The 14520-nt window shown below is 42.1% G+C and overlaps 3 protein-coding genes across 3 annotated transcripts; 1 reads left to right on the top strand and 2 right to left on the bottom strand.

Annotated features, from left to right (window-relative positions):
* The first annotated feature begins 269 nt into the window (after positions 1 to 269).
* Bcras1 lies at positions 270 to 2843 on the top strand. Its single transcript, XM_001551211.2, has 4 exons — positions 270 to 1270; positions 1345 to 1459; positions 1528 to 1803; positions 1937 to 2843. Exons 1-4 carry the CDS (start codon positions 1259 to 1261, stop codon positions 2170 to 2172), a joined length of 639 nt encoding a protein of 212 aa, XP_001551261.1. The 5' UTR covers positions 270 to 1258; the 3' UTR covers positions 2173 to 2843.
* Positions 2844 to 4178: 1335 nt separating this feature from the next.
* BCIN_12g05750 (hypothetical protein) lies at positions 4179 to 7475 on the bottom strand. The gene has a single exon (XM_024696533.1). The coding sequence runs from the start codon at positions 7455 to 7457 to the stop codon at positions 4242 to 4244; it is 3216 nt and encodes a 1071-aa protein (XP_024552344.1). The 5' UTR covers positions 7458 to 7475; the 3' UTR covers positions 4179 to 4241.
* Positions 7476 to 8398: 923 nt separating this feature from the next.
* Bcsec7 lies at positions 8399 to 14316 on the bottom strand. The gene is made up of 2 exons (XM_024696532.1): positions 12892 to 14316; positions 8399 to 12840 (listed from the first exon to the last, which is right to left on the bottom strand). The coding sequence occupies exons 1-2, from the start codon at positions 14149 to 14151 to the stop codon at positions 8650 to 8652; spliced, it is 5451 nt and encodes a 1816-aa protein (XP_024552343.1). The 5' UTR covers positions 14152 to 14316; the 3' UTR covers positions 8399 to 8649.
* Between the last annotated feature and the right edge of the window lie 204 nt (positions 14317 to 14520).

Raw genomic sequence — 14520 nt, 5'->3', positions numbered from 1 at the left:
AACATCAACATCAGCATCACCATCCTCATTCTTTTCCTGTGCTCTCCCATACATACACTATCGTCTGGTCTCTATCGAAAAGATACTTTCCACGGCCAACTTTCTCCCTGTTAAAATGCAGCCTGGTCTGATCTGAAGAAGAGGGTTACTCAACTGACTGGGAGACGATTACGTGACGAGCGAGAGAATAGAGAGAAGAGGGAAAAGACGAGAGATTTGACAAATTAAGGAGAGAGAGAGAGAGAGAGAGAGAGAGAGAGATACATACTGGACTTGACTGGACTTGACTGGACTTGACTTGACTTGACTTGACTGGACTTGACTGGACTTGACTGGACTTCACTTGATTTACTTGACTTAGTTGACTACTTGACTACTTGACTACTTGACTTGGTTAATTCGCTTCAATTCACTTTATACACAAGTTCGCCTGTACTTTTTCCCTGTTACCAAAATTCACCACGGCTTTCTGTCCCAATTTCCAATTATCTTCCGTTCCGGCGGTTTAATTATTTGGTCAATTTCTCCCCAAGCTTCCTGCGAAATATCAATTGTCGTTTCACATCTTCCACCTTGAACCTTTCATCAACCTTTCCACCTTTCCACCTTTCCACCGTTCAACCCTTTTTCTTTTTGGGCCGTCGACCAATCCCACCATTACGAAGATCTCTCTTCGATCCTCTCTACATAATATACCCAGACACAGACAGACAGACAGACAGACAACCAGACAGACAACCAGACAGACAACCAGACAGACAACCAACCGCCAAAAAGGGACTCCTTAGTAATATCTCGGCTCTTTTCCTGCCAGCTCCTCACGGTTCATCGATCCATCCATCCACCCATCCATCCATCCACCACAATCAATCATCCTTCTCTCCCTCATTACAAACGATTGAACGCAATTTCAAATATCGAACCATCAATTTCTTGCGAGATACCGATCTATCGAATCTCTTATCAACATCTATCTTCTTCCACCTGCGTCCTGACACCTTCCTACACCTTACCTTACCTTCGCCTCACACCTTTCCCTTACGGACCTTTCCCTTCCTTACCTGAACCTCCTTTCAAAACACTTCAACCTTTTTCTTACAGGGACGTCACCTTGTCACCTTGTCGCGCATTCCATATTTCGATACCCTAAACTTTTTACTCTTTCCCCTTTCGACTTCGATAAGCCTTCGAAGCTTTTTATTCAGGGGGATTTAAGTTGATGATAATCACATCAATTCTTACATTTTAATCATTCAAGATGGCTTCCAAGGTAACTCATCACCATCTACAATATGCCCTAGACCATCGGGAATCAATTGACTAACATGCGCTTCGCCCATATAGTTTTTGAGAGAGTATAAGCTGGTGGTCGTCGGTGGAGGAGGCGTTGGAAAATCTTGTTTGACAATTCAATTGATTCAAAGCCATTTCGTCGATGAATATGATCCTACGATTGAAGGTAAAGACATCTCTTTCCTCTTGTTATCGCGTGCCATAACTAACGCTTCATTTTCTCCGTCAATTCAGATTCCTATCGTAAGCAATGCGTTATCGATGAAGAAGTCGCTTTACTGGATGTCCTCGATACCGCTGGACAAGAGGAATATTCCGCCATGAGAGAACAATATATGCGTACCGGCGAAGGTTTCTTATTGGTATACAGCATTACCAGCAGACAAAGTTTCGAGGAAATCATGACATTTCAACAACAAATTTTGAGGGTTAAGGATAAGGATTACTTCCCTATTATCGTTGTTGGTAACAAATGTGATTTGGAGGGCGAGAGACAAGTTTCAAAACAAGGTATGTTTGCTCATTCATTTATTCTCATTCTTTTCACTCCTTTCATTCATTTCAGAATTACATCGTGAGACCCGATGTCGCAAGTCACAACGTGAGTATAGAGAATTGGTACTAATCATTTTAATCACAACAGAGGGTCAACAATTGGCAGATGATTTCGGATGCAAATTCATTGAGACGTCGGCGAAATCGAGAATTAATGTCGATAACGCTTTCTACGATATTGTTCGCGAAATCAGACGTTACAACAAAGAAATGGCGGGTTACACAGCGGGTGGTGCTAGTGGTGCAAATAATGGTGGTCCACAAGGAAAGATGGAGGTTAGTGAGGGTGAGAAGGAAAGTGGATGTTGTTGTATCCTCATGTAAATGGTGAATGTGATGAAGATTGGGGAAGAGGGGAGAGACACTGGTGGTAGTTGGGCGTATATTATGGAATTTGAAGAGATGTTGTGTTATATTTGCAAAGGAAAGATACCAAAACAATTTTCTAAAAGGAGATAGTTTGATGGATGGCTGGATGGCTGGATGGATGGACAGATGTACGATGTGGATCTTTGAGGATACAATGGATATTGATGGATGGATGGCATGGATGGATTGGGATGGGATTTCACAAATAAGATGTTAGTAATTTTGGGGGATTGACTTGCTGTTGATATGCATATATTGGTGGAGTGAAGGAAACTGGAGTACAGTGAAGAGAAGTGATCCTTCATACAATACGTTGTTTGAGGGATACATGGATGGATAGATAACTGAATAGATTGATGGTGGAGGATGGATGAGAGTGAGTGGTGAGATACATGGTTTAAAAAAACATCTATTCTTGAAGATAGTTAGGGTATGGAAAATAGTGAGAGGGAATTGATAGGAAGGGAAGAGAAGCCAGAGAAGGAGTTGTGAGATGAGAAAGGGGAGATATTCTAAGTTCAGCCTCTTCTTCTTTTTTTTTATAATGATACTCCTTTTTAAATGTTATGGATGGGATTCTTCGATTCTTGGTTCGTTTGAATATTTCGAATGTTTTGGTGACGGGAGGGTTTTTGTGTTGTGTAATATATGGATGTGTGTGTGTGTGTGTGTGTGTGTGTGTGTGTATAATATATATTAAGATAGGTGTTGGAAATGTAAGTAAATAAGTCAGTCAGTCAGTTAATCAGTAAGTGAGTGAGTGGAATATATAAATATAAATACAACTTAAATATAAAGATAGATGTAAAGATAGATATTAATAATATATAACGTGACGTGATGGGACATGATGTGATGTGATGTGATGTGTGATGGGACACGCACGTTGCAATGCTGAATTGAGGGAATCGAAAGAATGGAACGGAATGGCTTGGGATGGGATGGGATGGGATGGGATGGGATATGTAGTACAGGTAGGTAGATAGATATATTTGATATTACTTCTCTTTCCGGTTCTTGTTGGTGGTTTCTGGGGGAGGGAGAATGGAGAATGGAGAGAGAGGAGGGAGGAGGGAGAATGAAAGAGAAGAGGTGGTGGTGACGCTCCGCTGGCCCGCCGGGGGCCACTGCCGTGGTGGCAGAATAATTTTCGTTTCAAAAGGAAAAGGTGTATAGCTGGCTGGCTGGCTGGTGTGGTATGATGTTTTTTCTTTTTTTTTTTTTGGAGGGGGGTTGATGGGGAGAAGGAGAGGGGAAGGGAAAGGGAAAGAGGGGAGGAGGAAGGAGGAAGGAGGGACTGAAGTGGAGGTTTTTTTTGGTTCATTTTGGTGTTGTGTTGTTGTTTTTGAGCTGGCTTTCTTTTTGGTGAGGGCGGATAATTGGATGGAGAGGTGAGAGGTGTTGAGATAGGGGAGAAGTCGCCGGTTGGGAGAGACTAATTTCATTTCCTGAATATTTATGGATAATAATACAGGAGTGACTATGCACCAAGTGATATTTGTCACTAGAAATTTGAGGGTCTGGAATCTCAAGTCCTTCTCTGACTTCCAAGGTGGTGGTGATTAGGGAGACTTCGATTCTGATGAACTATGGTGTTTGTGACGATATTTCAATTATAATATCTGAATCTTCAAGCGTAGCGAGTAAAGGGAGTTTGGACCTTTAGGGGTGGTGGGGTGGAAAGAGCAGTACTGCCCTCCCTCTCTGTGAGGATCTCTATCAAAATCGATCCAGGAATCGAAACCCTTTTTGTATATAGGGTTTAAATTGTGAATTTTACTCTTCTCTTTCAATTCTTATATATGAAAACCTCGAGCGTAGCGAGCTAAGGGGGTTTGGGGGCTGGCCTCCATCAAATAGAAAATCTTTTTATATCGGGTTTAAATTATCAAGAATAATATTCTCTTCAGATTCTTGTATATAAAAACCTCGAGCGTAGCGAGCTAGGGGGGTTTGGGGGCTGGCCCCCATCAAATAACATGAAAATTATTTATACATTGTTTCTTTGAACCAAACATATATATCTAGGCATATACAACATCTTTACAAGAAGCACAAGCCCACATGCCCGTCCTATAACCAAAATGTCTCGTATCACACCCATTACATCTCAACGTACCTTTTCTCGCCATCCAATTCTTCACCGCTAGCGCTCTCTCCGTTACATCCTGAATAACTTCATCCCGATGAGTATTACACAGCCATGACTTTCTCATTTGAGATGTACATGTACAGTATTGTTTCTTGAAAGCCGCATCTGCTTTTCCGGCACTTGTTTGTGGTCTTTGATCTGCCGCACATTCTTTACAGTAATACAGTTTGGTGTATTCGATCAGTGTGGATTGTGAATCTGCCACTCGAACGTTTTGGTCTTTGTGACAAGCTACACAAGTATGCCAATCACCTCCTTCAATGCCGTGTTGAAGATAATCGCAATGTTTTGCAGGAGATTTGAAACAAATATCGACTCCGATCAGTTCATCGCAGTGTTTATTTTTCAGAATTCCTTTCAGGTCTTGTTTCCATTCTTGTCGATAATTAGCGAGAGGTTGAATGTGAAGTCTTGGGTCGGGATCTGCTTTTTCTTGAACCGCTACTTCGAGTCCCGATCGATCTGCTTCGACCGAATTCAGAACATCGTCTACATCAGTCTTTCCTTTTTCAGGGCTTGAAACGCTATTTTGACGTGAAATTGTAGGCGTACTGAAATCAAATCCTTCTCCATCAAAAGCCATGGAAGTATAATGTGCCACATCCCCAAATGGTTCGGATAGGAATTCTGGTCCTCCTGGCGCAAGACTATTATATGATGCATCTGGTTCTTCAACTGTAGCGACACGATTATATGATGGACCGTTGGGATCGGGTTTAAATGGTTGCATAGCTGGATGCTCATTCTCTGCCGTTTCCGAGAAAAAGGTGTTTTGATGTCCGGCCTCGAATGAATCCATGATGACTTGTGAACTGTAATTCATCATAGGTCCTAAATCCATATCTTTAATCGCTTTATCTGCCCCTTCGAAATCCGAAGCTAATTTATCCCATTCAATATTCACATCGTTATATCCTCTCTCTGGCACTGAAAGATCTAAATCCATTTCATCATCAGCACGTTGGAGAGTACCTTCTATCCCTTGATAATCCCGTTGTCTATATTTCGAAAAGTAGGCCGTCGGAGCACACATATCGACTTGTCCATTCAGTTTACATGTTCCGCAAGGTCGTTCTCCATCACAAGGTCGAGATTGATCATTGCAAGGTCCACATTGTATACTAGGAGCTTTTTCCACTTCGGGACTGGCACTTCTACGTCGACGACGTGGAGGAGGACGTCCTGATTTTTGATTAAATGCAGCTCTTTTCTTTCGCGAAAGACTCGCTCTTTGTTGAGGGCTAATTGGTTCTTCATCTTCATCTTCTTCTCCTGCTGCATTATCTTCTCCCTCTGTATCTGTAAATTCATCTCGATCACCAATTCTTTTGCGACCGACTTTACGGGGGTTTAATTTCCATGCTGGTTTGGCCGCATTGGGTCCTTCCAAATCGCGAGTTATTTCGCATACTATCCCACGTTGTATACAGCGATCACAAGGTCGAGGCGATCCTGTAACTAACGTACATGGTTTTCTCATATGTGTACAAAATAAACAACGTTTAGCGATTCGAGGAAACTCTGATGGTTGATCTGCACCTCCGGGTTTGGGCTTAGGTTTATCGCGAGGTGATTGACACACTGCTCCACTGTCTCTACAGCGTTCACAAGGCTGTGGGGAACCTGTCACCAAAGAACATAATTGCCTCATATGTTGACAACGTAAACAGCGTTTGGTTTTCGGACCGGGAGCTACAGCCAGACCGCTTCTATCTCTAGAAGGCATGGCCGGAAGATCCTCATCACTACTATCTTCGGGTAATTCCGGTGTTAAAGGTCTTGGTTGATTATCTCTCTCGGCAATACGTCTCGCGATCAATAGAGCTGTCTTCCTCCTCTTCGCATTTTCTAATTGACGACAAGCTTTTTCAGCTCGGTATTTTATTGCATATTCTGGATCGAAATTTTTATGTGTGTGATCCATTTTGTTTTTATGAACTTCCTTATCTTTCTCCCATTGCGTCTTAATTTTTCGACGAGCAGCCAATCGAGCTTTAAATTGTGCAGGAGTATCACCCGCTTGTTTTGCCGTCGTGGGAAATGTATACGGACGTCTTCTTAATTCCGAATGTTCTATTTCAATTGCTTTTCGAGAAGTGACCACACGAGCTCGCCATGCAGTCACGGATTCTCCTTGCCGTTGGGGTCGTTCATCAATCGCTTCGATATTGGCGACGATATCAGTTAACCATGGGGAATAAGTACCAGTTTCCAGTTGTTCCACTATGAAGGGATCAAAGTCTCCGTCTGGTCCAGGGGAGTAGGCTCGTGTATCTTTCCAGGTAAGTGGGCCTGGTGGTCGTGGGAGTCCTTGTTGTTCCCATACCGTACCTCCTGCTGGTAACCTGAGATATAATTGTTGATATGTGGGACCTTTTGGGATTCTAGGGGCATTTATACCACCATATTGATCATTTGCCTGTTGTGGATTTGGTTGTTGATGGTATTGCGGTTGTGACTGAGGAATTTGTTGATATCCTGCCTGGGGATTATACGCCTCAGGAGCCCTAGGCGCTCCCATCTGACCTCCAAAGCCTGCATTCTGTGGCATCATCCTCGGAAGACCTCTTTGCTCCTGCATTGTTGGTGGATTTCCACTCCTCCAATCTCTTGCTTCACTCTCAAAAAGTTGACCCAACGGAATAGCCGTGGGTTGAGGTCCTTGCCAATGCACTTCCCTCTCCGGAGGAATCGGCTGTTGTACCACGGGTGCCATGGCATCCATTCCCCCAATCAGATCCCATGGATTAACAGTCGCTTCTACGACTTGTTCTTGATCTGGTACATTAACAAAAGGAGATGTATATTCCCCTTCCATAAGTTGAAACTGATGACTAGCACCCCCTGTCAAGGGATCCCGTCCCGTTCTCCATGCAGCTTGAGTATCTTGATGCCATGGAGGTTCACCCCCGCGCCAACCCCCAGCGGGAACAAACATGGGAGTTGCCGAGCGGAAATTATGTTCGGGGCGGACAAGAAAGTTTTCGAGTCCGTGAGTGAGAGGACGACCAGAGGGATGCGGATCGGGACCTGGTGGAATTACACCACGGCCTTGACCTCGGCCGGCACCTTGTCCAAAGCCAGTCATATTTAGTTAATATTAACCGTAAAAATATGGGGTGATTGAAAATAAAGTGACAATGGGATTATGAACGAAGCGCGAGTTAATGAACAGGATATGACAGATAGACGATAATAAAATGCGAGAATTTAATTTCCACGGTGACGTGAATACTGAGCTTAAACTTGCGCTGTTCCTTGAGCTTGAGCTTGAGCTTGAGCTTCCTATGCACGACTGGAATCGAAATTCGAACATCTTGTTTGTACGAATGATTGAGCGCGCGAGTTATACGATTGAATGTTCTTTGTGGATTGATAAAGAGGGAGTGGGGGGTATTGTCTAGAGATGAGAATCTGAATGTGAGATAAAGAGAGAAGAATTGGAGTTGAAGGGTGATGAAGGGTAGTGAAGACTGAGGAGAAGATTCTTTGTGGGGAGAAGTGAGGATTGGCTGTTTGCAGAGGGGGAAATGTTAAGCGAGGGGGATAAAGGAGATTTTTAGATGATTGCAAGGGAAGTCATTATGGTTCATGTAGACAGATTTTAATAAGTTAAATTTCCGTAATGAATGAGAATTAGGTGGTTATTCTTAATTGCTCAAGAAAAAATTCCGACAATGACAAGTATTTGAATTAAGATCCCATGAAACACTAATTCATTTAACGTCAAAGAATTCAGCGGGTAACAGTTGAAAACCTGAATAAAGAAACGTCGACATCCAACAATTAAAAAACCCAAATAGAGAAACCATGAAGAAAACAAATCTGAGAACGATTCATCCACAGAAGATTAAATTGATGAGGATGAATGTAAGAAAATGTGTCGCAAAATTGACTTATGATAAGCCGAGTATACTAGTCAAGATCCAACTTGGTCCTCGGAAAATACACAATGCATGGACAGAGTTACCAAATTAGCATAGAACATAGCAGTGAACACAGTGAACACACAAGAAATACGAATCAAATTGATTAATTCCAATATCAGAGAAAAAAGTGTATTCATACAAGCCGGTAACTATAGGTAAAATCCATCATGTCATCATTAACTGACAGATTAAGAACACCTCAATCAAACCCCTTGAACTCCCATACTAGTCACTACCCTATATGACACGCTCAAATAGTTCCCAGAAAAGAAAGAAGAGGTAAAAAAGAAAAGGATCATGAAATCCCTATACGCTTGCAAATCTAATATTTTTAATCCATTCAACTCATTTTTAATCCTTGCGACTCATTCGTCTCCCACCAAATGATAATGAAGTAGGACTAGTAGGCGTATTAGGTCTTACTGTAGGTGGAAGACCCAATTTGACTTCCCCAACCCTTCTCAAAAGTCCTTGTAACGCCAACCTAATTTCCACTCCCATATCCCTAGAAAGTAAATCCACTGATAATGAATAGAATACTTCAACATACTTCTCGAATCCTTCTCGTGGAAAATTCATGTAACCTTCCAACACATCTACAACAACTGGTCGCCAAGCGATAATATTTCTTTGTTGACTTTCTTCTTCGAGTTGAGTGAAACCACGAATGATATCGGCACAAAGGGGTACTAATGCTTGTTCCGTCTCTGCTCGATTTCTTTTTCGCTCTTCACCTTCGTCATGGTACATTCTAAGGAGAATAGAAACGTATGTAGCGGCACTACCAGATTCTTGCTTCAACAAATTAGGTGGTTGTTTCATGAATCCTTCACGCCATAAACGCATGCGTAATTCTTTGTTCTCATTGAATCTTTTGGCGAACAAGAAAGATTTCTTGAGTAGAGCCATTAACCTAAGAAGTTCTGGACTAGGAATTTGTGCATAAACTGTATCATTGGAGAAAAGTTCGTTGACTGTTTCAATCATTAAAAGTTGTAAAACACACTTGGTAATGATTTTATTGAAAAACCGTCGACGAGCTGCAGTGACAACTACAGGTTGTTGTTGTAGACCTGATTGTGGTTTGTAGTCCTCTAACTCTGGAGTTTGAGCTACAGGTGTCTGACCCTCTGGTTCAGCAATGCTCTCTGCATCCGAGGTTGCACCACCATTTGTACCATTGATCTTTAAAGATTGACCATCATCAATATCATCAATTGGTACTGTGGAGCTCTCCATAGAACCTCCTGCTGCAGATGATGTTGCAGCAGTAAATAATTGTAATGCAGTTGTCCTATCGAATAACTCTACAAATGCTCCAACTATTTTTGACCAGTGTTGAGGTTTGAATTTTGTAACATTCTGCAAAATTAATTGCTGTAAACAATTACTACCGATTCGAGCAATTGTATCATTCTCTTGACATATGCACAAAGCAAGCAAATCAAGGAATCTATCCAACATGTATTCAAGTGATTCGAAATAGTGAGTGAATAAGGTGATCATATTTCGAAGAGCTTGAATCATTGTAGTTGATAGCCACACAGATAATTCTTCATGATTGACGACGTTGGACATCTCGGATTTGGATTTGAGAACCATAAAGATAGGATAGAGTAGTTGTCTCCATAATATGTCCCAGAAATCCGAAGGAAAGTTGTCTCCATATTTGATCAGTGAGTCAAATAAGTAATTCAGAGCATTAGAGCGGACTTCCAAATCTTCTCCTGTCATAAGAACATCGTGAAAAGCAAATAAAACAGGAAACCAAAATGCTTCTTCCTGGGTAGTTCGACTGATAGGATTCGTGGCGGTGTCTGGAGTTTTTATCGAGCCATCTGAATTCGCGTTCGATTTGTGAGATAGTGGACATTCCGGTGTCTTTAACATCTTGGGAATGATAGATTTCAATGCTTCCATGGCTTGTAAACCCTTCTTTTGGAATTTCATATTCTTCGAAAATTCAGTCAAGCAAACGATCAAGTCTGCAAATGCGCCTTGGGAGATGACAACACCGAATCTAGTTTTGTAAACTTGGTTAACATTTTCGAAGGCAAGATTCACGATACTCTCATATGGTTCTCGAGCTGCGACGGTAAATACTCCAAACATTGTTCTCCATCCAGAGCGAATATTCTCTCCACGGGCTTGAATCATTTGTATTAGACAACGCAAAGCCATATCCTTTACAGATACAACATTTGAATTTGACATTACATGCTCAAATGGTTTCAAAAAATCTTTTTGGAATTTGAATCCAGGCAATTCTTCGATCTCCATAAATCGCATGGATAGCTGACGCAAAGAATCCAAAGCAAAAAATACCACGGCAGTATTATTGTGACAACCAACTCGGTTAAAGTGCTCACCTAGAACAGCCCAAATATTGACCCATTCGAATCTCACACGAAGCATATTGTAGTAACTGATCTCCACAAGCTTTTGAAGACTGTATGTCCTTGGGGATTCGTTGGAACCTGATATCTTGATTTCATCCCAACTGACATCACACAAAGCTGTGACGAAGTGAACGATAGCTTCACCGGAAAGATTGGCCGTATTTGTGAATATCCTATCCACTCCCTTGATAACTTCATCAGATCTACTTTCCATTGCAATTTCCATTGAATAAGTAGTACTCTGCGTATTCGTCCTTGGACGAGTTCTAGGTCGTTGAGAAGCGGTGGATTTTCTTGATGAATTGGTATCTGATCGTGATGGAGCAACAATTCGAGCTTTTGAAACATCGGGAATAGCGCCTTCATCAACTCCATCCGATATTAACTGTAAGCGATCCAATTGACTGATGCACATAAGGATATCTCGCCACGATCCTTTCAAAAGATTTCCTTCTGTTTGTGCTATTTCAAGAAGAACTTTTAATGCTTCCACATTCTTTGCCATCATATCCTTGGGGTTGTTGAGATTGGTGGAGTTTTTGAGAGCGGAAACGAAAGCTTCACGTGGAGTTTCTAGGTCGAAAAGACATGCAATACGAATTGCTAACTTCATTCCTTCAATGCATAATTTGATGATCTCAATATTGTGCGAATTTTGCAGTTGCCCGGAAAGCCCAGAGAAGAATGACATCCAAGTTACCTCAAACATAGGGCCGACATGTTTGAATGAAGTAGCAGGAATAAATTTATCCCCAGATTTCGACGCATTCTTTCGTTGATTTCGGAAAAGGTTCTTGAACAATTGTTCAGATCTATGAGAGATCTCTTCTGATTGTTGCAAATAGGCTTCACGCTGTAAGTCGCGTCCAACTGTGGCCAAAGCTTGTCCAAGACCTGCCGCAATACCACCAGTAGATTGTGGAGGAGCATTTCCAGTGGCTGCAGCGGCTTCGCGTTCACTATTGAGCACGATTTCTTCCTTTTGAATTTCTTCGTAGATGCCGATGAGGTACTCGTCAGGTAAACTTGCATTATCGTTAATGCCACGATTGTTCTTGATGAAATCTTCTTTGGTCATTCTCTTTGCAACTTTACTGCTGTGTTGATCCGTATTCAACATAATGACAGAGTAAGACAAAACGTAAGCAGTATCTGCATTAGCAAATGCATTTGGATTGCCAATAACATATCGATTCGCAAATTTCAACATGAAACGATCAATCTTCTGAGCTTCACCAGGAAGACGAAATGATTGTAAGAACTGACGTAGAGCATCCACGAATCGACGTTTAGTAAAGTCCATTGCATCCACAAACGCGTGCATAATCGCAATGTTTCGTTCTTCTCCTTCACCCAAAAACTCTCCAATTTGCGCCTTATCCAATCTATCCTCTCGTAGTAAGAATTGTGCAATACATTCTGGTGTATCTTCCGCTATGAATTTATCGGCGAGTAAAAGCTTGATGCCCTTCTTTGGTTTGAAGTTGAATTGCTTGATGGCATTTGTCATTGCAGTCTTTCTTTGCTTCTCCTTTTCCAATTGTTCAGGGTCATCATCCATGACAGGTGTTGAAGGCATTGGCGTATTTTCACCAGTAATTCTTGATGAACTATCGTTTCCAGGTTCCAGGGATTCCCTAACATCGGCGGAGCCTCTGATATCACTTTCTGGGCTACTAGTAACATCAGCAATTCCTTGCTGTGACCAATTTACCAGTGATCTAAGTGTCTCCACAAGACAATCCATAGCTTGTCGCTTCACGATGTATTCTTTTGGAATTTCGGCCTCTCCATTTTCAGTATGGCTACTCAAATGTGCTGTAGATAGAGGCGGAGGAAGCGTCCCTCGAGATTGCCAATCACCACCTGAACTTTTACTGTTCTTCTCTTCATATTGCTGCTGGGCAAGAGGGCTTACCATGACAGCAGCACTCGCCGCTTTTGACAGATCTTCAATCAAGGTCTGGAACATGTTATCAACATTTCGATCGCAATCGTAATTCAAATATGTCTCAACAAGCGCACGAGGATCAGCGCAAAAACGATGAAGGATGCCCATGAAATGAAGCTTTTGAGTAACATGCGCGTTTCGTCTTTCTAGAAGAGCTAGATAAATCTCATTTAAGAAGACTTCAATCTCTTTCTGTAAGATAGTTAGTTAAGAGATCAGGACTGTCTATTCATCAACACAAACCTTGAAAGGAGCTCTCATGAATTTTAGCATTAACCAAAAAATTTCACAACAAATTTCGAAGACTTTATCAGCAGAGCTGGCGCCATTTCGAGTTATGCTAAGACAAAGGTAAAATTTAATGGCTTGTAGAAAGCCAGTAGGCTCATTGCTCTTGCTGTTGGTAATCGTACACAATGGAGAAGTGAAGACGAGCATATTATTATTGAGTAACATGTGAATGAGGTGAAGAGAAATTAACTTTGAGCGCATTGCTTGGCCTTTTACATCGAATAATTGATCCGGTGGAAGAATTTTGGTGCTGAGATTGCAAAAGGACCTGAAAACCAAATATGCATCCCTTATATAAACCTCATCTTCCATGTCCTCGGATTCTATACTATCATCAGTACCACTATCCGGAGCGGTTTGTTCTGATGCGGAACGAGGTGAAGCTTTCGAAGGCTTGACTTGTGTAACCATAGTTGGCCCTTCTCCCATCTGTGAATCGTCGAAACTCTTTCGGTGCTCCAGGTCTTTAAGGGTAAGTTTTGGCGCATCTCCATTGGAAGGTTCTTCTGCCGTCGCCGTTTCATCCACTGCTTCCTCTCCCACACTGCTTCCAGGTACTCCATTCAACGACTCTTGTGCATCGACCGTAAATGAGCTAGTATTTTCGGCGTCTTTATCCAATTTCGAAAGGTTCAATCTGGCCTCCTTCATATGTATCCTTGTCTTTACTCTCTCAAATACCGTCCCAACCATTTGTGTCAATGTCCCTTGCGCAACCTGTTGATTCGGACTACTTTTCGAAAGGAGGAAGACATTGTAAACCTGTCGCACTGCCTTTAATAATCCCGCACCGTGAACGACGATTTTATCATTCAAGACTGCTGCCAACAACGATTTCACAATCTGCAGCTGGATTTCGACTGGCGTCGTTTCTCCCTGAAAACAATCGCATATTGTATCGATCGCTCGTTCGATTAATGGCGCACGATCTGCCTCTCGATCTGCGTTTGGTGATGAAGGAACTGAGAAGTAAGAGTAGCTAATAAGTTTCCCAATACAATCTAATGCCGTGGTAGTCAATGGGATACTTCCGGATCGTGTAGCTTGTTGCAATGGATCGAAAATGATTTCAGGATCAGGCAATTGAGGTTCGTGTTCTTTAATATCCTTCAGAGCTTTTTCAACTGCGTCCCCTAATCCCTTTCTTTTCTGAGCCTCTTTTGAATTATGGATAGCTTCCAGAGCCGAAATCACAAAGACGATGGAGCTCATGGTGGTCGATCGATTGCGCCAACTTCCATCCGTAGGGAGGAGTGTGATGTGCGATTCTTTAAAAAGAAAGAAGAACAGATCCCATAAAATGTAGTGTCCTAAGACTTTAGCTGAAAGTTATGAAATTAAGAATTCCCTCGTATCTGGATTTGAGGGATGGATTTCGAGGGGGGAAGAGAACGGGTCATAATCACCGATTTCTTTCCCGATGAACCCTTAGCTGCCACATTAATAACACATCAACACATATCTGGTCCGGCCATTTCATTGGAAGCACGCTTCCCTGTCCTTCGAAATCCATTGAGCGCTTGAGAACCAATCAAAAGCTCGGCCAGCGCTACCGGCGCTTAACCGCCAATAGGACTCTTA

Source organism: Botrytis cinerea, chromosome 12, assembly GCF_000143535.2.
Source record: "Botrytis cinerea B05.10 chromosome 12, complete sequence".
NCBI classification, from domain to species: Eukaryota; Fungi; Ascomycota; class Leotiomycetes; order Helotiales; family Sclerotiniaceae; genus Botrytis; species Botrytis cinerea.
Note: the sequence above shows the minus strand (reverse complement) of the source record. Positions and strands in the feature narration are given on the sequence as shown.

Excerpts from the sequence above, each read along its gene's own strand:
- BCIN_12g05750 (XM_024696533.1), bottom strand. The coding sequence starts at position 7,457 with ATGACTGGCTTTGGACAAGGTGCCGGCCGAGGTCAAGGCCGTGGTGTA.
- Bcras1 (XM_001551211.2), top strand. Across the intron at positions 1,460-1,527 it reads ATATGATCCTACGATTGAAG|ATTCCTATCGTAAGCAATGC; the intron begins GTAAAGACATCT and ends CCGTCAATTCAG. Across the intron at positions 1,804-1,936 it reads GAGACAAGTTTCAAAACAAG|AGGGTCAACAATTGGCAGAT; the intron begins GTATGTTTGCTC and ends TAATCACAACAG.
- Bcsec7 (XM_024696532.1), bottom strand. The coding sequence starts at position 14,151 with ATGAGCTCCATCGTCTTTGTGATTTCGGCTCTGGAAGCTATCCATAAT. Across the intron at positions 12,841-12,891 it reads TCATGAGAGCTCCTTTCAAG|AAAGAGATTGAAGTCTTCTT; the intron begins GTTTGTGTTGAT and ends ACTATCTTACAG.